Here is a 23,431-nt window from a genome sequence, read left to right as displayed (position 1 = left end):
GATAGTTGAATTTTATCCCATCTTAACATATCACTTTTAATTTCATTCCAAGTCTTAATATAATTATTTTGGAATAACATACAGTTCATATTTGACAAAATGATACTCAAGTATTTTACCCTTTTCTCAATTTTAAACCCTGCTTTGCTCTCCAATTTCATTTGGTCTTGTATTTTCATATTTTTAGTAGCACTTGGGTCTTCTGCTTATTAACCTTAAGACCTGCCACTGCCCCAAAGTCTTTCAATTTTGACATTAAGGTTTCAACTCCCTTTAGGGGATCCTCCAAAACCAGCACCAGATCATCCGAAAAGGCTCTTAACTTATAAGTCTCCTGTTTCACCTTTAAAATTCCAGTTGTCTCATCTTCTCTTATGTCCCTGTTCAGGACTTCAAGCACCAGTATAAATAACAAGGGTGACAGTGGGCAACCTTGTCTTGTACCTCTTTGTATTCCACATGGTTTAGTTAACTCCCCATTAACAACTATTTGTGCTGACTGGGATGTATAAATCGACTTGGTCCATTTTATAAAATTATCTCCAAAGTCCATATCTTCCAAGATCTTAAAAATTTCCAATTTAAATTGTTAAAGGCCCTCTCACCATCTAGAAAAATCAGAGCAGCTTGTTTTTCATTATGTTTTTCCAAGTACTCCAGAATATCCAATACTATTCTTGCATTGTCCTTCAGCTGCCTCTTAGGTAGAAATCCACTTTGGTCTTCATGAATAACATCCTGGAGAATACTTTGAAGTCTTCCAGCCAATATAGTTGCAAACAACTTATAGTCATTGTTTAATAATAATATTGGCCTATAATTTCTTGTTAATGTCTGGTCTTGTCCATCTTTTGGTATAAGTGTTATATTGGCTTCCTTCCACATCTCAAACATTTTACTCCCCTCTAGGATAGTGTTCATCGTCTTTTGTGCTCATTGCTTAGTATCAATTTAGGCTTTAAATGTGGTTTGATATACAGAACAGTTCCATTCCTCTTTTTAGTGTCTTCTATAAATTCTTCATCCAGTACTTTATAGGTCAGCAATTTTGTATTGTTTTTTCCTAATATGGGTTTCTTGCAAATAAAACTTATCATATTTTAGGTTCTTCAAATAGTGAAATATTTTCTTCCTTTGCCCCATTAATATTCTATGTTAAACTTCTGTAATCCATATTGCCATCAGATTCTTAAAGTTAATAAAATGGGGGGGGGGGGAATCAAAGAAATATATGTGGGAAGATAGAAAGAGCGGAGTTAAGTAAGACTGGTAGACCCCATCTCCACCTCCTCCTTACTCTGCTCCAGTTGCCCTGTTGATGCCTCTGTTAAACTTTCTTTCGGAGTGTCATCCAAGTTTCTATATTTTTCCAGAAAGTCTCTGGCTTTATGCACCGAGTACAGCCTAAATCTTTGTTTTTGAAATGTAAAAATCACACCCTCTGAAGTATCCCATCGAAAAGCAATATTTTTCTAATTTTTCCACCAGAAAGTTGTAATCCTTCCATTTGCGCAGAAACCAAACAGGAATTTCTTTTAGAACAATAATCTGGGTACTGCCAATTTTTAATTTTGTGTTATAATGCTGTTGTAAAATTTGCTCCTTTACCATTCTTAGAAAACAGACCAGTACATGCCTTGGGAGCTTCCTTGTTCTAGCACATTTTGAGTTAATTCTGTATACTTTGTCACTTTCCATTTGCATTAATTCCTGATCCCAATCCAAAAATTCAGCCAAGGCTGTAATCAGTTTGTCTGCGATGTCCTTACCCTCCTCTTCTGGACTGGATCTAAACCTCAAAGAAAATTCTTTTTTTCGCATTTCTAATAAAGCCAAATTATCCAATTGTTTTTTCATCTATATGTCATGAGAATCTACTTGTTCTCTAAAACCCTGACCTTCTCATTATTTTGGTTTACTTCTGCAGAAACTTGTTTCATAGGTTGGTCCGATTTTTGAACTTGCTCTGTCATTTGATCTCTCAATGCAACAATATTTTATCCATTCATTTCTCAAGGGAGTCCATTTTGTCCCCCAGGTTCTTCCCCAACTCATCCATCTTGTCAGTCATTTGCTGGAATAATTTCTGAAATTGTTCAATTTCCAGAAAATCTAAAGAACCACATCGGGTTTTTCTTGTGGTGGTCATTATCTGTAAATATTCTGTAGTTACCAGAAGGAACCCGCAGGTGGCAGCACGTGTCTAAAAATCCATAGCCACAAATTATCTCTTTCGCTACAGCAACCATCTCTCTTTCACTCTTCGTTTAGTCCTGTTACCATAACAACCAAAGAAAACACTCCGGAAGCCCAAGGTCTTCTTATCTCCTTTAGTCAAAACAACAGAAAATCCACTACTTCATTTTTTTAATGAACATTACTTTAATCTCAAATGCATTTTTCTTCCCAGAAAAAGTCCAAATCCACAAGAGCTGTAAGGATCTTACCAAGGAATTTACAAAAGACTGGTAAAGACTTAGTGTCATGATATTAGGAAGGCTTTGTTAGGAACAAGGCACATGCAAAATCCAGTCACACACAGACTTCAGAGATAACTAGTTTCCCCCCCCCCTTTTGGGGGTGCTGGGCATTCAGGCGTAGAGCACTCAAGGCCAATCTGCCAGGCCCCCAGCTGCACAACCTTGAAAGAGAAAGTGCAAGCTAATCTTGGCAAAGAAACCCAGCTGCACCATCCCCCTTCCTTGGGACAGATGGCAGATGCCAACATCCTGAGATCTTCTGCTACCTGAAAATCATTTCCCCCCAAGTTTCTGCGGATATTTTTTGTGAAAGTCTTTTAAGAGCTTAGGTGTCGAATGTCTGTGGCTCTAACCCATTCAGCTTGACTCTTACGGAAGACCTTCCATTGGACCAAATAATACAGTCCTCCTCCTTTTAGGTTAGAGTCCAAGATTAAGTTGGTTTCATAATGTGGTTGTCCATCTATCATTAGAGACGGGGGCTGGGCAGGATCAGGGTGCCATTTGTCTGCCCCTGGATCCTTTTTCAGCAAGCTGAAATGGAAAACTGGATGGATGTGTCTTAAACTCTTAGGAAGGTCCAGCTCCACTATAACAGCATTGATTCACTTGGTTATTTTGAAAGGGCCTATATACTTCCACCCCAATTTCTTACTGGGCTGGGTGCCTCTAAGATTCTTGGTACATAAATATACACTGCCCCCCACTTTCAAATCCCAGGGGGGAGATCTGTTTTTATCTGCTTGTTGTTTATAATCCATCTTAGCTTGCTCCAATGTTTTTTTTTAAATCTTCCTCTGATTTACAATGTCAGTCCACCATTGCTGTAAGTTCCCCGTCTTTTCCCATAGCTCCTTGGTCCAGTAAGGGCATGGGTTTTCCTTCAAAACCTTGTGTCACTTTAAAGGGGATGGTTTCAATATAACTGTGTACACTGTGTTGTAATAGTATTCAGCAAAAGGAAGGTAGTCCATCCAATTATCTTGGTAATTGATGTAACACCTTAAAAACTGCCCCAACACTTGATTCATTCTTTCACATTGTCCATCTGTTTGTGGATGGTGACTCAAACTCAGTCGCTGATCAATCCCAATTACTCTCAGCAGCTCCTGCCAGAAGGTGGCAATGAACGGGGGGCCCTGTCAGAGATCACCTTGGTTGGGAAAGAATGCAAACACACCACATGTTGCATAAACAAGTTTGCTAGCTTCTTGGCAGTGGGGATTGTAGAGCAAGGAACAAAATGGGCTTGTTTCGAAAATAGGTCCACTATCACCAGAATCACTGTTTCCCTTGGAAGGGGGGAGATCTATGATGAAATTCATGGAAATAGTTTCCCATGGTCTGGCGGGGGCTGGTAAAGATTGTAGTAATCTAGGAGGCTTTCTTCCCCTCTTTTTCCCCATTACACAGATTTGACAGGTGGACACATATTGAGATATATCTCTTCTCATTCCTGGCCAGAAAAACTGTCGCTGTGCTAGGCGGAGGGTTTTAACAAATCCAAAATGACCAGCAGTTTTATCATCATGACAACGTTTCAATACTTCCTCCTATAGAGTTTCTGGGATATATAATCGTCCGTTTGCATCCATTCTCACTTTTTTGCAAAAGTTCTGGTAAGCGCTCTCCCCCTCCATCTCAGTTTCCTCCCTCACTTTCACTAACCAAGGTTCAGGTTGCAGGCAGGGGGGTTGTGAATGGGTCTGGGATCAGGATACAACTCCTCCCAACTGGCTGGGGGTGAATAGTCGGTCAATGACCTCCTTCTTTTGGCTGTCATGCTGTGGAAGTCTAGACAATGTGTCAGCCAAGAAATGTGATTTCCCAGGGAGGTGTTTGTGTGAAACAAAACTTAGAGAAAAATTCCGCCCACTTAAGTTGCTTAGCTCCTAGTTTCCTAGGCAGTCATAAATACTCCAAATTCTTATGATCTGTCAATACCTCAAATGGAATTTTCAGGGCCGGATCTACATATTTTTTGAGGGGGGGCAAAAGTGAAAAATGGCACCCCCTTATATTTTTTCTTTATATATACATCTATGATCAATGTTTTAATATAGATATATAATAAACAACTTTTAAACCACCGAATAAATTGCGTTGACTTCTATGAATTGTTAATAATAACAACTTTACATTATCTTATCCATCATTAGCTAAGCATTCCTCCTAGAATTCCTTTTGTTGTAGGGAGCCAAGGGAGTTCATAGGCAGACATGCATGTTAGATATTAGGAAGGCAGAGTTTAAGGAACTCAGAGGCCTGATGAGAGTCATTCCATGGCAAAAAATACTGGAAGGGAGAGGAGCAAGCGAAGGGTGGGCTCTCCTAAAACAAGAGCTATTGCGAGCTCAAGCTGTCAATGTTCCAGTAAGACAAATGTGGTAGGGAACTCACAATGACAGGGGAAATTTAAAATCCAACAATGGAAGCCCACTACCCAAATAAAGAAAATAGATTCAAATTCTTAATTCTAGAAAAATAACATTTATTGGTTAGCCAAGGCAAGTTTCTGACACCCAAAAGAATCCACAGCAGATGCAAAGTAGAGATATATGAAAAGTAAACTCTCTTGCTAGGGCATCATGTCCTTTGGAGAAAATGCAGATAACTACTTAACTTCAACTAAAAGTGAATTTTTCTGGCTTTTTTTCCTGCAAAACTTCTCACAGCATCATCATAATTTATGGCATTTGCCACACCACTTTCAATAGACAATATAGCCAGTCTTGACAAACACTCCTGATACATTGCTGACCTGAGGTAATCTTTTGGCTGGAGATCAGATCTAATTCTGGGAGATTTCCAGCCTGGAAGCTGGCAACCACCATACCATAAGGCTGAATGCTAAGGACTGTTCTTACTAGTGGTGTAAAATTTCCACAAGTTTTGAAGCCATAGGAAAAAGGTCCCCCCTCCTTTTTTTTTTGCTACATAACCTGGGAAATTTGGGGGGGAATTGATATGTACGCAATTCATTAACTTACTTTCCTGACAAATCATGTCTTATTTTATTGATTTAACAACTTAGCATATAGAAGTGTGCTATGTGGAATAATTAAATTTAAAAGTATAAAGTATATTAGTATTAGTATCCCACACCCCTACCTTCCTGCCTTGGTTTGATCATCTCCCTCTGTGCTGATCTCTGAGCAAATACAGCAAATAGAATGGCGCCTGCCAGCTGGTGGGGTGATGGAGGAGCCCCCCCTCCCCCTCCATGCGCACCTTTTGGTGCGGTGGCACTTCAAGCTCTTCTCACCCCGGGCAGCAGCGCGCACATGCAGAGACAGGAAAAAAGCGAGTGAGCCAGGCACAAGCGCCTATTTGCTGGGAAGAGAGGCGAATGCAGATCCCCCTCCTTGCCGGTGCACAGGCCGCTCTCTCTTTGATGGAGTAAATGGAGGCGGCTACTGGCTGCCGGGGCCTGGCAGGGCGGCAGTGGAGCCCTTCCCCTTCCCTTCCCCCTTCACACACACATGCCTTCTGCTGGCTGTCCCACCGTTTGGTGTGCTTTGCTCTTGAGAGTTGAGGCAGAAAAAAAAAACAAGAGGGAGAGCTGGGCATGAGCGGCTGTTTGCTGGGGAGGAGAACTCGGATTCTTCTCTTTGCCCATTTGCTGCCCCCTCTTTGATGGCGCCCGGGGCAGGCAACCCCCCTGCCCCCCCCCCCAAGATCCGGCCTTGGGAATTTTGGCCCCTTCCAGTAAATGTCTCCAGGTTGAGAGGGCTGGCTTTACTGCCGCAGCTTCTTTGTCCCAGATCAACCAGCGGCACTCCACCTCTGAAAACCTCTTTGAAACATAGGCACATGGGTGTAGCTCCCCATCTGAACCCTCTTGGAGAATCACTCCCACGCCATTGCACAATCACTTGCATCAACCTGGACAATGAATTTTTTATTCTCGTCAGGATGACATAAGATGGGCTCAGAAGTAAATTGTTCCTTCAGTTTCTTGAAGGCTTGTTGGCACTCCCCGCTCCAATTCAGTTTAGCACCTGGCTTTGCCGCCACTGCTTCTCTGCCTTTGGTTTTTAACAGCTCTGTGAGAGGCAGGACAATAGTCACAAAATGCTTAATGAAAAGTCTGTAAAAATTTGCAAAGCCTAGGAACGATTGTAACTGGCATCTGGTTTGTGGTGCCTCCCACTCTTTGATGGTTTGGACCTTGCCTGGGTCCAAACTTAACCCTTTGCTAGACACTCGATATCCCAAATAATCGAGCTCTGTTTTGTGAAGTTCACAAAAGCTTGGCATACAACTTATTCTGATGCAGGGTGGTCAGTACTTCTCTGACTAACTGGACATGGGAATCATAATCCTGATTGTAAATTAACATGTCATCAAGAAAAACCACGGACCCTTTGTATAGATGCTTATGCAGAACTTCATTTATCAAATTCATAAAGACCCCTGGGGCGTCCTCTAACCCAAAAGGCATCACCAGATACTTATATTGACCCAGAGGCGTATTAAAGGCGGTTTCCCACTCATCTCCTTCCCTTATCCTCACTCTGTAATAGGCATCTCGCAAGTCCACTTTGGTGAAGATTTTTCCCTTGGTAAGCAGCCCCTGCAGATCTCTTATGATAAGTAGTGGGTAGGCGTTTGACACCGAAACTACATTTAGTCCCTGGTAATCAGTGCATAGTCTCAACCTCCCATCCTTTTTCTTGCAAAACAGCACCAGAGCTGTATGGGGGGAGTTAGCTGGGCGAATAAAGCCGCTCTGCAGATTCTTATCAAGAAAATTTCTGCGTTCTTCCCACTCCGCTGGGCTCATGGCATATAACTTCCCCTTTGGGAGACTGCCCTGAGATCAATTCTATTACACAGTCAGTGAGGCGATGTGGAGGAAGATCATCTGCCTCCTCCTCTTCAAAAACTTGCCTTAAATCATGGTACTCCTGTGGAATTTCAGTCAATTCCTCCTGGGTCAGGCATACCTCCTCCAGTATGGGGGGGAGTGGGCCCCCATGTCATATTCCACACATGCTTTTGGCATCCCTCTGCCGGGAAGCATATACATCCAGCTTTCCACTGTACATAGGGATCACGGTCACAGAGCCACTGGACTCCCAGCACCACTGGGAACTTAGGGTCTTTCTTCCCAATAGTACCCCATCCCCACAGGGGTTAACTCAGTTTCATAAGAACACTTGTCTCTTTTCATATGAGATCCATCCATCTGTTCAAACTGGACCGGCTGAGGCAGTACAACTAGGTCAAGCCCCAAACCAGTTGCAAGGGCAGGGGATAGCAGATCTCTGCTGCATCCCTAGTCTATGAGGGCTCAGATGTGAGTTCCTCTCCTCGGATGCACTGAGGTGACAGGGATAAAAAAATAAGGTCCCTTTGGGTCTCATCGAGGGTGTTGGCACCTGTGATTCTTGGGCCTGCTGGCGGGTGCCCTTCACAGCAGGTCTTTTCCGTTTCCTGTCACATTTTCTTCTTCTTTGCTGCTTTCATTCCTCGAGGTTTCTAAGTTCCCCAGCTCCAGGCTGGCTTTCGCCAATGCACCCTTCTCGTTGGCCGGTGGCGCTTCCACTCTCTGAGTAGAATGGCTCAGCCCTCTCCAGCTCTGGCCCCGGAGCACCGGGTTTGCCGCCTTCTTCCACTAGGGCATTCAGCTGCAAAGTGACCAGCTCTGCCGCACTTTAAACAGTGCCCTTGTTCCAGCCTCCTTTCCTTCTCAGTCAAGCTGAGATTTTCTCTCCCTCTTGGCTTGTAAACATCCCCATGGGCTTCTCCAGCTCTCCAAGGCTGTCCAGCCTGATGCTGAAGGCAGAGCAGTTTGACAACTTGCTCCCGGTTCTCAGTTTCGCATGCCAGTTGGATCCATCCAAGCAGGGTTCTTGGATCATCTTGGATCATAGCTTTGGCTACCAATTCTGGATTTAGTCCAGCATGAAAGAACTCCACTTTCACTGATTCATCCCACTCGGGAACTTTAGCAACGCACGCCCAGGGGCGGCTGCAGTGGTGGCACAGGGGGTGCCAGTGGCACCTGCCCTCCTGGCAGCTGCCGAGGTGGCACTGGACCAGGGTAGACGGGCTGTGCAGGCAGTCCCAACAGCACCTGTCCACCCGGCTGAACTGCTCCATCTGGAAGTCATGGGGCTTTCTGCCCACGGAGGGAGAGGGCGGTTGCTGCTGGTCATCCAGGCCTCTTGGCTGTGCTGGCTGGAGGGCTGCCTGTAACAACTCCTGCATGTTCCTCTTGAATATGCGCATGTCTCGTCTCAGCCTGAATTTGGTGTACAGTGTCCATAGTCTTCTCTCCCTCTCCTGCTACCTCTTCATCCACATGGAGGTTGGACATCGCTCCCGTGATAGAACTGGGTCTGTAGAGCTGAGCCCTCTGACAACCTTTCAAATCCAGCGCCCTCCAGGCAGAGGTTACATGCAGGGCCCTGCACTGCACCGGAGTTCCTTCCATTAAGGCTCGGTAGTCCATGGGCCGCCAGGAAGCTCTTGTATGGAGCCTCATCGTACTTTCCAACGCTTCTGCATTGGGCCCACACTCTTTGGCGGGATCTTTAGGTCCCATCTCATCCTCTGGCAGCCCTGCATTCCCAGCATCCACTCCCCTTCCAGCCATCACTCAGGCAGCAGGATTCAACAGGCTCTGGGGTTCATGTATGCAGAGTTGGAGAAGGCAAAAGGTGATTCCTTACATACTGTAAGCATCCTGCCAGGAATTTACAAAAGGCTCCACTGATTGGTTTTTTGAAGCTTTATTGTAAAGACCTAGTGACATGATATTAGGAAGGCTTTGTTAGGAATAAGGCACATGCAAAATCCAGTCACACATAGACTTCAGAGATAACTAGTCCCCCCCCTTTGGGGGGTTGGGCATTCAGGCTTAGAGCACTCAAGGCCAATCTGCCAGGCTCCCAGCTGCACAACCTTGAAAGAGAAGCTGCAAGCTAACCTTGGCAAAGAAACCCAGCTGCACCATCCCCCTCCCTTGGGACAGATGGCAGATGCCCAGGGCTTTTTTTCTGGGAAAAGAGGTGGTGGAACTCTCCATTATGACACGCCGCCGGAAGCAAACAATGACATCACTTCCAGGAAGTGACATCACTTCCGGAAGTGCTCCCGGCTCCGGAAGTGACACTGCTTCCTGGCCGTGCCATCGCTTCCGGAAGTGACACCACTTCCTCTTCGCTGCCACATGAAGTGACTTTTTAAAATTCATGTTAGAAGTGCCCACTATAGAGAGAGGGAAGGGGGGGAAATAGCAACAACCACAGCATGTTTATATACTGCTCTTCTAGACAGATTAGTGCCCAACTCACCATGGAGAGTAAAGCCACCAAACACACAGACTTTTTAAAATTCATGTTAGAAGTGCCCACTATAGAGGGAGGGAGGGGGGATAATAGCAACAAACACAGATTTTTTTAAAATTCACGTTAAATGTGCCCACAAGAAGTCCTCCTGCGGCTCGCAAGCTACGAGGAGAGCTCACGCCAGCCTCATAGCGCGTCAGCACCGAGGCGGGCAAGTCCTCCAGCGGCTTGCAAGCCACAAGGAGAGCTCATGCCGGCCTCGGAGCTGCGCCCGCTCATAGCGTGCGCTGGCACCGAGGTGGGCGAGGCCTCCTGCGGCTTGCAAGCCACGAGAACAGCCCATGCCAGCCTTGGAGCTGCGCCCGCTCATAGCACGCGCCAGCACCGAGGCGGGTGAGTCCTCCAGCGGCTTGCAAGCCACGAGGAGAGCCCATGCCGGCCTCAGAGCTATGACCGCTCATAGCGCGCACCAGCACCTAGGCAGGCGAGTCCTCCTCCGGCTTGCAGGCCACGAGGAGAACTCGTGCCGGCCTCGGAGCTGCACAAGGCGGGCAAGTCCTCCTCCAGCTTGCAGCTCCAGCTTCCGGCGCCTAAGTGGCAGGTGTGGAGGAGAGACTGCGCCCCACTCACCTCCACTTCTCAATGCCACAGCCACCCCTCCTCTGGCTTCCCGACTCAGGATGGTGAGCTGGGTTGAAGGGTCTGTTTTTTGTTTTCTTTTTTAACAAGTCTCTGCTGCTGCTGCTGCTGCTGCTGCTAAAAGAGAGAGGCAGCGCAGAAGGAAAAGGAATCACGTGGGCGTGGCCACCACCCACGTGATCTCTTTTTAGAGGTTCCGGAACGATGTTCCGGAGCGTTCCCCCTGAAAAAAAGGCCTGCAGATGCCAATAGTAAGTCTTTGAAGAAGGAACTTGCAAATCTTCCCCTTTAATTCAATATTTAGACTTTGTACTTTCTAGGTCCATAAATCTTCCAAGAAACCGGAGAAAGATTTATTCAAACATCTTTTTATAACCTCCTGAAAAAATGCTCTCTCACCAAAATGAATTATCTCATTGTCTTGGAGAAAATCTCTCTTTGTTCTTAAAGTAATTGTTCTGTTCTAACATCAAGAAATGAGGAGAAGAAAGCGTAATGTCCATTAATATGCTCCAGCACACCTCTGAGTAGAGATGAATCTCCCCGATTCCAACTGCTTAAGGCAGGGTGGACCTGACTGCCGAGACCTCCGCCTCCGCAATAAAATGCCCCCCAGAAGCAATCTTAGGAAAGCAAATGGGAAAACTCACGATCTGTCCTTTGATCCAGGCAGATTAGCCAGGTGGAACCTCTCCCACTATCAGCCATTAGCTGTGCTGTCTCTTAGCTCTTGCTGGGACGTCCACCTTCCTTGCCCTCCTCACCGGAACTCCCCAAATTAAATATTGTGAGAATAAGTGTAAAAAAGTTTCATGAGCAGAAACTTTTTAATTTTTTTATTACGAGATATATAATATTCCCTTACATATTTTGATATATTACTCATTTGTTAAAAGTTATATTGACTATGTAGAAGTGGCAAAAATACGTAATACTGAATGTGTAGCAATGATGAAACTAATAATGTAGTTGCAAAACAGATTAGATATGAAATTTGTAACTTAAAATGATGAATATAAATGGACCTTAATATAAGTAAGTAATCATAGAATCTCAATAGATAGTGTGTTAAGAATTTAATGAAGGGGACATTGGAGAGAAATACTTTGTGTTTTATATATTCTGTTATATACAATTATTTGTGATTTACACAATTATGCTACACAATTCCTTTTTTCCTTTCTGTAGCTCCTTTTATTATTATTTTTTTAAAATAAAAAAATATAAAAAAGTAAACCTTCTTCTTTTCAATTCAGCTCAATTATATTCACTCTGCAGCTCACAGACAGCCAATTCACATTTGCCGTCAGCCAAAAGAGCCGTATTTACTTCACCCACTTCTCTGGCAGTGGCTGTTCAAGGTGGAAACTACCTGTCTGCTGTAGGCCCCACTGGGCAACAACCTTGCCTGTTTTCCTGAAACAGAGGGCAGTTGCCACACAAGGAAAAGCGCTCAGAAGAGGCATACATGCATCTTGAGTTGTTTAGTTCACTACCCCTGAATTGTTAACCCAGGACTGGGTAGGCAAGATTCTATCTTTTCAAACCTTTTAAAATTCCTACTGGGAACCCCCACGCCGTGGGCTATATAGGAAATTGTGACAGGAAATCCTGTGGTGTGGCATCTAGCCCTGGGAAAACTGTCTTGGGATTGTTATGAAGATAACACTGAGGAGAGAGGAGATCCATGTACACCAAATGGGGTTCCTTTGGAGGAAGGATGGGATAAAAATGCAATAAATGGATAAATGACAGTAGTTAGGCATGTGCCTTAAAATAAACCACTTTCAAGCAGAGGGCAGTTTCAGATGCAGTTCAGGAAACAGTTGTACGCTGGAATGCCTCTTGATGTTAAAAACTCCCAGCAAAGACGCTGGGCCAGCAATTCAACAATCAAACAAGGAACCGAAACTGGACTGTCAGGAGGCGAGGAAAGACGTGGTGAGGCGGGGGAACGGGGCTGTGTCACAGTGACACAGAGCAAGCGGAACTCAGGAAAGGCCTTTTGAATTCAGCAGTTAAAAGAAGGTTACATATTTGGTTCAAACATAATGCTAAGAGACAAAAAAGCAGTCCTCTGCTCAGGGCACTAAAACAGTTCAGAGCCACCAAACAACTGAAGCGATGTTACTGGATAACTGAGTTGCCTCAAAAACATTTTCAGAATGCAAAACAAAAGATATATTATATATATATATATATATTACCTGTTGGTAAACCAAGAGTAAAATACCTGGTTTGGCTTGGCTTGGCTTGGATGATGCGATTGCAGATATACTTTGCAGCCCATTCACTAGCTAGGTCATAGTTATCCAGGATTACCAGCCTCATCCTTGTGAGAAACCACTCCTAAGGCAAATTAAAGTTAAAGCTGGAGGGGAGGGGAGAAGAAACAAGAGAGAGAGAGAGAGAGAGACAATTATTCCAACAGCAACGCAGACGGCGTGTTGTCAAACCAGGCTTCTACAACCTGTGACCTGCTGAGCCACACGGAGCCACTGGCTATAATCTGCTTTGTGGCTCATAACCACCTCCCTTCTTGTCTTCCGCTGTTCTCGGCAAGCAGGAAAACCATGAGCTTTACCAAGCCTCGGGTGGACCATCGAAAGGTGGTCTCCTTTTGCCCTGAAGTCATGCTGACCCACTTTCACCAGATTTCAAACGCTTACAAGTTGATAATCAATCATTCTTACACTGAAGTTGCAAAATACGGTCTTTTCCCTTAGGAAACCTGTCAAAGATCTTACACACATTTTGTACATACATGCATTTTTACAATCTTAATTTGCTCTAACAATAAAAGTCCTAGTGATAGTTACATTTATTTATTGAGTTATTTATATTGCACTTTTCTCCCCAGTGAGGATCCAAAGTGGCTTACAACTAGGGATGCCAGCCTCCCGCTGGGGGTGGAGGATCCCACCCTCCCTTCCTGGCTGATGGGGGGAAGCTGCCTGGAGCATGCAGCACTCTGCATGCTCTCAGTGACATAACTTCTGGTTTATAATAATAATAATAACAACAACAACATTCGAGAAGCAGCAGCATTTCAGGTATCTCTACACGAGACTCCTCAGCACGTGTTCACCAAGTGTAGAGAGACACAATGTTAGCCAGGAAGTGTAGTTTTAAAAGACAGAGCCAGTGGAGATCACTCCTCAGAGGGTTTGTTAATTTCATCTTGGCGTCCCAGAAGGCTCTGTCCGTTTCACCTCACCAGTCTTAACTGTGTGGGATCGCAACCAGAGGGCAGCAAGGAATGGAAATGGGCTAGAACTGCCTTTCAGAGCTGGGCTTGGACCTGGAGAGGTTCTAATGGGCTGAAGTTTCCCTTCTGGCATTTCACAGCCCCTTCACACAGCTCCAGTGTACAGCAAAGCCTTTGCCCAGCCGCCAGCTCTGTCTTTTTAAACTACCCTTCCCAACTAACACTGCATCTCTCGACATGTGTTCTTCACGTGTCATATGTCTTATGTCGAGAAATTCTCAGTGGAACTAATTCTTTAGGAAGTGGCCCCAAACATAGCCTTTCCACGGAGATGCTGTCACTTCCGGTTTACACCAGAAGTGATGTCATCACAGGCACACAGGTAGTAGTGAATTTCCTGTATTGTTCGGGGGGGTTATCCTGAATGACGCTGGAGGTCCCTTACAATCCTATGACTCTATGATTCATGAACGGACAGAAGTGGGACTCCCCTTCCAGGAGCCCCTCTCCAGTTTCGAGGCAGGGGGACCTGGCATTCTGCTTACAACATCATTCTCCCCTCCTTCATTTCATCCTCCTAACAACAATCCTGTAACAGTTGGCATCGAGAAACTGACTATATACCCAGTCTGTTTCTTAGCCTTTTTTCAAACACTGGTTCAAATTTCTCAGCCTAGTTAGAAGCAGAGAAGCCTGTTTTCTCTGGGAAAGAGAAGTCAGGATGACGAGGCCCCTTCCCAGACAGATAAGGTGAGATGGAAGTAGCTGCAGGTACACATCGCAGAGCTTTAAGGACAAAACATAGACGGGAGTTTTCGCACCTGAGTTCCATCTCATTAAGAACAGCATTCAGGGAGTGAAGTGACTTGCAAATACGTGCAAATACATGTTAGCTGCAAAGACATGGCCTCACAAGGTGAGCAACTTGCTGACTGGTCAAGCCATCAGGCCATACTGCAGGCAGGTAGCCTTAAAACCTGAACCATCATTTTAGTAACATCCTTGCTCATGGTCATATTTTCCTTTGGGATGGATGCCAGGGGTGCCTGTAGCAATATACCCTCTTTCTGCCTTGAGCCTGACGGTCTGGCCAGGTGTCGGCTTGGAACTCTTGTTCTCTGGATTTTGGACTGAAGTTTTGCCTAGACTCTTGTGCTCTAGCTGAATAAAATAACATCTGGTTTAGGACGGAAAGCCTGAACAGTATCACTAGGATCATTATTTAGCTTGTTATTAGTTTGTCTTCTCCTGATTGCACACTTCTTTAACAGTATATTTTTGGCATTTTTTTTAAAATAAACTTTATTAATCCTATTCTTGTGATATTATTTCGGGTTTCAGTGCTTGAGCCTACTTGCTGCAGCAACCTAAGAAATTGTTTTATGGAACTTATACAGGGCTTAGACCGGAGTAACTCTGCTTAGGATTGCACTGTTAGTCTAGAAAGTGGCATACCTTGAAGGGTTGACTTGTTTTTTGTTTGATACCCTGCAGGGCTTGAGATTTGCCCCTTGGTCACAGGCTGAGGTTAGCCAAAGAGGCTGGTGTGGCTTTGCTGCTCTGGAAGTGACGATGCACTCTCTCCAGCATTGAGTGTTTTGACTTTGGACTCCCATAAGAAATCTCCTTGTGGGACAGGGAGGGTTTGACAGTAGGTCAGTCTGAGAGGGACACGCACAAGGCTGCCCACCAAGCTTCCATGCTGGAGTGGGAATTTGGACCGGGGTCTCTGAGATCCTTGTCACTCTAACCACTATACAACACTGGTTCAGACCAAACAGAAATTCTATTCAGAAGTTAGTGGTTTTCTCTAATGGCAGTACAGAAACAAAAGGCAGCCATGATTAGACATTTTTCTAAGTAGTTTAGACAGCTGTTGGGTAATAAGCCACATATATACAACTGCCCTGACCTGGCTGGCCCACGTAAGCCTGATCTTGTCAGATCTCAGAAGCTGAGCAGGGTTGGCTTTGGTTAGTAATTGGATGGGAGACCTCCAACGAAGACCAGGGCTGCAGAGGCAGGCAATGGCAAGCCTCCTCTGTTAGTCCCTTGTCATGGAAACCCCGCCAGGGGTCTCCATAATTCAGCTGTGACTTGAGGGCACCACATACACACATACAGACAACCACTACAGGATGTGTCATCATAACTGAAAGATGATTGCAGAAAGAAGTAATAGTAATATTTAATGGCGCCTGCTGTCAGCTGCAAACAAGCAAACTAGACAATATTGCTTATTGGATTGAAGCAGGGCTTTTTTTCTGCAGGAATGCGGTGGAATGGAGTTCCGGAATCTCTTGAAAACGGTCACATGGCTGGTGGCCCCGCCCCCTGATCTCCAGACAGAGGGGAGTTGAGATTGCCCTCCGTGCTGCTGGAGTGGCGCGGAGGGCAATCTCAACTCCCCTCTGTCTGGAGATCAGGGGGCGGGGCCACCTGCCATGTGGCCATTTTCTCCGAGGGCAACCCACTGAGTTCCGCCACCTCTTTTCCCAGAAAAAAAGCTCTGGATTGAAGTATGGTACTAGATCAGTTCTGTCTGAAAACATAAATGTGACAGAATGCATCAGATAGTTAGGGGGGGAAGATACTTGGAAAACAATAAAATTTGAAAACTTGCATAGGGATGTAAATAACTGAAGTAACCGATCCAATAAATACTGTTTTCTTACTTGTTCTGTATATTTTCCCTTCTGAAAAGGTATTATATTTTCCATTTGGGCCCTAATTAAACAACAGTTTCTCTTAGGCCAGCTATTCTGGCTTTTTAAAATGCACGTCTGACTTAAACGTATAAATAAACTGAAATTTAAAATCCACAGGATCTGAAAATTGTGATTCAAGATACTGAAGTGTCAGCAATGGCACTCTTGGTATCTGTAATTCTCCATAAAATAAAGCTTATGATGTTATCAGGTTAGTCAAAAATGCCAGTGGGAATTACACAGAGGCCATTGAACTAGCTAGATAGCAACGAACTAGAAAGCCATGAATGTAAAACTAGTCCAGCGATTTTCAGCGGAGATATCGAATACAAAATGTTGCATAAGACGTAAGAGTGTGTGCTCTGGTTCCCATTCCAGCAGCCTGGACAGGTGTTAGAATTAAAGCGGGTACCTATGAAAGACAATTTCACTGATCAGGGTTTTTCTGGCCAGTTCCCACATGACCAGTTTAAGCCTTGACAATGTATCTACACAGGCCATATAGCTGTATGTTCACGCAGTCTTCATGAGTGCACGTATGCATGGACAACTGCACACATTTATTTCAGAGGAGTGAAGCTATGGTGCGTTGCTTCTTCCCCAGCACATGTGGTAAAAATATATATTCACATGTAGTGATCTTCCTGTTATGTCATTTTCCCCAAGGCAGATCTACCACAGCAGAAGAGTAGCAACAGAAAGCCGACACGTATGAGCCTTAACACAACTTGCATCTCTCTTTTTCATCTTCAGCCAACACATCAGAGCCGTAGCGAAGGTGAGGCAAGTGAGGTACTCGCCTTGAGTGCACAAAGCTAAGGTGTGCAGAAAAAAATATTTAAAATATTAATCTACCGTCCCACGCTGCCATGCCGTTGGGAAAAGGGCACATTTTTATAAATTCAAGTTGAACCAACCAAGGAGGGGCAGCTGGTCCATTTGGGCGAAAGGGCAGGGCCTCATTAAGCTCAGCTCAGCTCCTTGCCTGTTACAGTAAAGGTAAAGTTTTAAAAAGCCTCCCTGCACTTTCCACCGGTCCAGGGCTAGCAGGCTGTCAGCTCCCTCCCTAATCAATCCTCGTCTTCTCTCCTGCTTGGCTTTCTGGACCTCAGCCAGGCTGATGCTTCCTGCCTTCCAGGGAGAGCCCCCCCCCCCCGGTCTTTTTAAAGCGAGAGGCTCCTTTCCGGACCCAGGGCTGCCCAACGCAAACCTATGGAAAGAGGGCAAGGCATATTAAAATAAGAAAGGATCGGCAGGCGTGTTCAATGGATTCTTCTGGAATTTCCTGATCAATCAGAGACTCGTAAATGTGGCTGAACCTTCTGCCCAGTTTCCAATTGCAGCAGTGGAAAACAAATGAAGGCTAAATCAACAGCTCAGGCAGGACTGACCTGGCAGGGGCCTTTTCTGGGCTGGGCTGGGCTGGGCTGGGCTGCTCTGGAAGGGCCTGGGCCTTTGCTGTGCTGCCTGGTGAGGAATAAGGGGGGGGGGACAAACATTTCCCTCTTGTCAATAGAACATGAAGTAGCAAATAATATTAGTTTTGATGAGGAAGCTATGGTTCGCACCAGGTACAATTCACTAAAAATCGCCCCCAATCTTAGCGCCTTCCCCAACGGTGCCTTTCCCACGGGCAGGTGGGAAGACGTGGTCGGGGGCGGGCAGGGACTGGGGGCAGGGATTTCCTTGATCCTGGCTGGGGGATGGTCTCCAAGTGTTCTTGATGTAGTTTAATTTTGTATTTTTAAGCAGTAAGTTAAATACTCACTTATGCATTTGTTGATTTTTAACGCTGATCTCATGACCAAAATAAACATTATTGTTATTTACATATTTACCTTTTTATGAAAAAAATAATTACCATGAAAGTATAATGGGTACAAATTCTTTATTTTTGCCTTGGGTACAAAATTAGCTAGTTATAGCTCTGCAACACAGCATACACATACCTCAAATTCAAAGTTTTATGTTTATAAATGACAACTAGTATTAAGTCCAGTGGCACCTTTGAGATCAACAAGATTTTCAGGGCAGAAGCTTTCAAGAGTCAAAGCTCCCTTCTGTAGATATCTGAAAAGGGGAGCTTTGACTCTTGAAAGCTTACACTCTGTAAATCTTGTTGGACTCTAAAGTGCCGCTAGACACAAAACCTGTTGTTCTGCTGCAGACCAGCACAGCTACCTACCTGAAACTATCTTCACAGTTAAACAATGGACAGATACGGCATTTACACAAGTGAAAATAGAAAACAATGAGACCTGGGGATAGGGTTGCCAACCCTAGGAAGGGAAATTCCTGGAGATTTGTGGGTGGAGCCTGGGAGCAGTGGGGTTGGGGGAGGGGAAGGACCTCAGCATGGTATCATTCCTTCGAGCCCACCACCCTCCAAAGCAGCCATTTTCTCTCTGTGGCCTGAAGATCAGTTGTAGTTCCAGGAGAGCTCCAGCCTCCATCGGGAGGTTGGCAAACCTACATGGGGAATTGTTAACAGAGATTAACCCCTATAGACTAGGTTACTTCTCTTATTATCAGAAACAAACCGGAAAACCAAGGTTACTAGGGTTGCCAGCTCCAAGTTGGGAAATTCCTGGAGATCTAGGAAGTGAAACCTGGAGAAATCTGGAGAAAGTGGGGATTGGGGAGGAAAAGGACCTTGGCATGGCATAATTCCATAGAGTCCACCCCACAAAGTAGCCGTTTTCTCCAGGTGAACTGATCTCTGTGGTCTGGAGACCAGTTGTAATTCCAGGAGATCTCCAGCCACTACCTGGAGGCTGGCAACCCTGAAGCCACTACCTGGAGGCTGGCAAACCCAAAAATTCAGATTGCTACATACCAGCCTAATATTTATAACAAACATAAGTTTACAAGGATCTGCAGGGGGGCACTTCACTTTTTCTGTATCCCCTCCCCCCCCTTTCCTTCCCTCCTCCTGGCAGCCTCCGTTTGCTCACCCTGCCCTATGTCGTTGTCTTCTTCAAACAACTTACCTTTTCTCTTCCCCCACCTTCAACTATATTTCTCAGTTTACTTCATTTATATGCTGCCTTTCTCCACAATGGAATCCCAAGGGAGCTCACTACAGTCTCCTTGCCTCCATATTATCCTCACAACAACTGTGAGAAGCAGGTTAGGTTGAGGGTGTGTGATGGGATCAAAGTCACCCTGTGAGCGTCCACAGTGGAGTGGTGATTCGAATCTGGGTCTCCCAGTTCCTACTCTGAAACTCTAACCGCTACATTACAGCGGCTTTGGTTGAGGCGGGAGGAGGGGGGTGGAGGCTGCTGTTGAACATTAGCAAGCAGCCAGGTCTGGGTGAGTCATGTGCAAGTCATGTGGCATCAAGACTTCTGATGCTCCCCTCTGAGCCTGGCCCCAGTGAGTCCTCCCTTGAAGCCTAAAGTAGCCCTGGAAAGGGCCCTGCTCCCCACCCCTTCTACAGACAGAAACCAAGCCTGAAATTCTGGCTAAACTGTTATGGTTGCCTAGCAACAGCCACCGAGAGTATATGGTTAAAGCTACAGGTGGTCCTTTTATTATTATTTTTTTAAACCCCTCTCCCCCCCCTGGGGCCAATGTATTTTTTTTTAATGTGAGCTGTGAATTTCCTGCATTCTGCAGGGGGCTGGACTGGATGACCCTTGAGGTACCTTCCAGAGCTATGTTTCTATTCCAGTCCCAGACTAGTTTTCCTGTTCCCAGGGATCAGCATTCCACACTGGGGAAGCCATTCCAGTCCCAGAACATGGAGGCCAGTCCCAGGGGCCATCATTTCATTGTTATTCCAGGCTCAGATCAAGATGGGTAGCTGTGTTAGTCTGAAGAAGACTATAAGACTAACGAATTTTGTTAGTCTTATAGGTGCTACTGGACTCTTGCTGAAGAAGTGAAAGCTCATCTCCTACCACCAATTTTGTTAGTCTTATAGGTGCTACTGGATTCCAGCCTCAGAGTAGTTTATCTGGTCCCAGGGATTGCCAACCCACCATGTGGCTGCCATTCCAGTCACAGATAACTGATTCCGGTTCCAGGGGCCATCATTCCACTCCGGCAGCTGTCATTCCAAGGTACAGAGCAGGATTCTCTAAATCCATTCCTCATTTTCTTTGCAACTTTTGTGCACTATAATATATTCCAATGGAGTCAATGCAAGTCAGTTGGCATTCCTATCGTATTCAACAGGCCTTCAGGAATCTCCCATTGTTCTCAATGGGCATTCTTGTTAATTTGTCTTAATACATCCTGTTCCGGAGTGTTCACAGCAGATCCCTGTGTAACTTTAAAGTTTGCTACGTTTTTGCATTAAATTAACAGTCAATACTAAACAACAATATTGTTTTGCTTTTCAGTTTGTGGACACAACAGCCAGCCAGCAATTCTGAACAACAACCAGGCGACGTAGATGTTAAAATCCACAGGAACTTTCACACTTATCTTGAAACAGCTATACTTGCAAACTGCAATCCATAGGAAGGTTTTTAAAAAGTGACTGCAGATTTTAACTGGGTATAATTCACCTACAAGATTTCTTAAATGACAATAGCCTTGCTTAAGAGTAATAGAGCATAGCCTCCCACTGCCTAGACAGGCCTCCTAGTATGTTCCTCATTAACTGAGGACAGGAAATACGAGACAAGACTAATTTTCCTTAAGTGTAAATCGGGTGCTAAACAAGCCCAACAACAAACATCACGCACGGCAATGCACTGTACTGCATTGTCCTTTAGCTTTACATGCCATAAAAATGATATTCCCTGTTGCATATGCAGACACCTCTCCCCCAACACAGAAATCTGGTTTGAATGTTCTATTGCAAAAGGACAAACAGGGACTCCACACCCAGGTCGCTCAGCCGCCTCCCCCGAGCCACTAACTCACCCAGAGCTCAAGCCGCACCGACCCCTTCCCGCGGCACCGAAAAACAGGAAAACGGACCCGAGACGAGGGCGGGCGGCGAGCGGGGCGGGATCTTCCGGCGAAGGCGCTGGGGACGGGCAAAGGGGCGAGTCTCTAGCAGCAGGAGAGGAGGCAGAGCCGGGAGACATCTTCTGCGCGTGCGCCGACTTCACTAGCCAAACCGGCCGCAGCCCCGAGAGCGCCCTTTTTCTTGCGGGGGTGCGGAGGAAGGCTGCAGGGGGCTGTCAGGAGCGGCAGCTGCCCGGAGCGTGGCAGTGTTACTTTATTGTGCACTGTGCCTGCCTAAGCGGGCTCTTCATTATGGAGCCTTCCAAAAGTTTTTTTAACTTTTTAAAAACAATTTTTTATTTTAACTTTTTCGTTTTACATAGAAAACAGATTTAACTTTTATACTATACGAACAGTTTGGTTTCAAAACCATAACATTAACAATCAACCTTAAGAAAGAAAGAAAAAGAAAAACAAGAGAACAACAACATTCTTGTGAAGAAGGGAACACGTAATACAAAGATTAATAAAATACAAAGTCTAAGTATTTCAACTTGCTTTAACTTTTAAAAGCGTTCCTAGACTCCTGTTTAGTGATAGCAGAAGAAAAGCAATGGGCTTTAAAGCAGTATGTGCGCTGCTTTGGCGTATAAAAGCTACCTTTCCCCCATCTGAACCCAGGATCAGAGAATCATAGGGTGGGAAGGGACCTCCAGGGTCATCTAGTCCAACCCCCTGCACAAAGCAGGAAATTCGCAAATACCCCCCCCCCAGTGACCCCCGCTCCATGCCCAGAAGATGGCAAAACACCTCCAGGATCACTACCCAAACCGGCCTGTGGAAAATTGGCATTACCCTGGGCACGTAAGAAGGCCATGAGAACTAAGCACCGATGTCACTCATTCTGCCCTCCCCTTCATGATCTGCCCAGGTTCACAGAATCAGCCTTGCTGTCAGGTGGCCATCTGGCCTCTGCTTAAAAACCTCCAAAGGAGGAGAGCCCACCACCTCCTGAGGATCCCCAACTTTTTTTTAACTGGAGGGGATTGAGAATGGGCAGTAGAAAGGGCTGCTGTAGGAGATGTCTGCTATGGGTGATTCTCCTGTGAAGGAGGCAGTTATTTCTAAATGGGCATGTCTTTTGCTTCACGGAAGAAGTAAAATATGGGCCTGGAAACAATTTGGCAGGCAGGTTTCATGGCACTCATGGGGTTACTGGTTTAGGATCATCGCTCTCCTCTTTCTCATGCTGTAGGGTCATAGATCCAGAGGAGTTAGCCGTGTTAGTCTATAGCTGCAAAATAGTAAAGAGTCCAGTAGCATCATTAAGACTAACCAACTTTATTGTAGCATAAGCTTTCGAGAACCACAGCTCTCTTCGTCAGATGCATCATCAGCAGATGAAGACAGCTGTGGTTCTCAAAAGCTTAAGCTACAAATAAGTTGGTTAGTCTTAAAGGTGCTACTGGACTCTTTACTATATGACAATCTTAAAATGGATGCTAAATCAAATAGAAACAATGGTAGCCATCTCAGGCCCTGACCTGGATAGCCCAGGTAAGCTTGATCTCATCAGATCTCAGAAGTGAAGCAAGGTCAGCCTTGGTTAGTCATTGGATGGGAGACCTCCAAAGAAGACCAGGGCTGCATAGGCAGGCAATGGCAAACCACCTCTGTTAATCTCTTGCCATGAAAGCCCCACCAGAGGGCACCATAAGTCAGCTGTGCCTTAAGGGCACTCTCCACCACAGCCATCTCTTTTGGGGCAGCAGTGTGAAGATTTGTCTTCCGAACAGGATGAACATACAAGCCTCTTATACCTCTTCTATTCTTTGTCTTTACAGTCTGAATTGCAGATTTAGAGAGCCTTTTGACTAGACGGGCTCACTTGCTTTTACTAGGTCTGTTGTAGGCTGTTTAAAGGGGTCCTTTTCGATTCCTGTTTTGCACCACATAAAACTTGCTCTGATTTCCTTCTAATAATACAAGCTGCAGTTTTTTAAAAAAAAATTGCAAACACTGTTACCCTGAGGAGGCAGAGAGACCATAACTAATGGTACAAAAACATCCAGCGTGGAAAATAATTTATGAAGACAATGTTCCTAAGAGGTTTTTGAATTACTAGTACCACTTCCAGTCAGTGTTTGAGAAGGAACTGCATAAGATCCACAGAGATCAAAATTTTGGAATTTT

General features: G+C 45.2%; 1 protein-coding gene across 1 annotated transcript in view; it reads right to left on the bottom strand.

Annotated features, from left to right (window-relative positions):
• GNPDA2 (glucosamine-6-phosphate deaminase 2) overlaps positions 1–21,303 on the bottom strand; it is a 31,316-nt gene extending 10,013 nt beyond the window's left edge. The window contains exons 1-2 of the mRNA XM_054990609.1: positions 21,212–21,303; positions 12,625–12,788 (exon numbers count right to left, since the gene is read on the bottom strand). Of these exons, the coding sequence (XP_054846584.1) occupies positions 12,625–12,748 (124 nt within the window). The 5' untranslated portion in view covers positions 12,749–12,788; positions 21,212–21,303. The remainder of the gene's footprint in view (positions 1–12,624; positions 12,789–21,211) is intronic.
• Between the last annotated feature and the right edge of the window lie 2,128 nt (positions 21,304–23,431).

The sequence above is a fragment of the Eublepharis macularius genome, chromosome 10 (assembly GCF_028583425.1).
Source record: "Eublepharis macularius isolate TG4126 chromosome 10, MPM_Emac_v1.0, whole genome shotgun sequence".
Lineage (NCBI taxonomy): Eukaryota > Metazoa > Chordata > Lepidosauria > Squamata > Eublepharidae > Eublepharis > Eublepharis macularius.
Note: the sequence above shows the minus strand (reverse complement) of the source record. Positions and strands in the feature narration are given on the sequence as shown.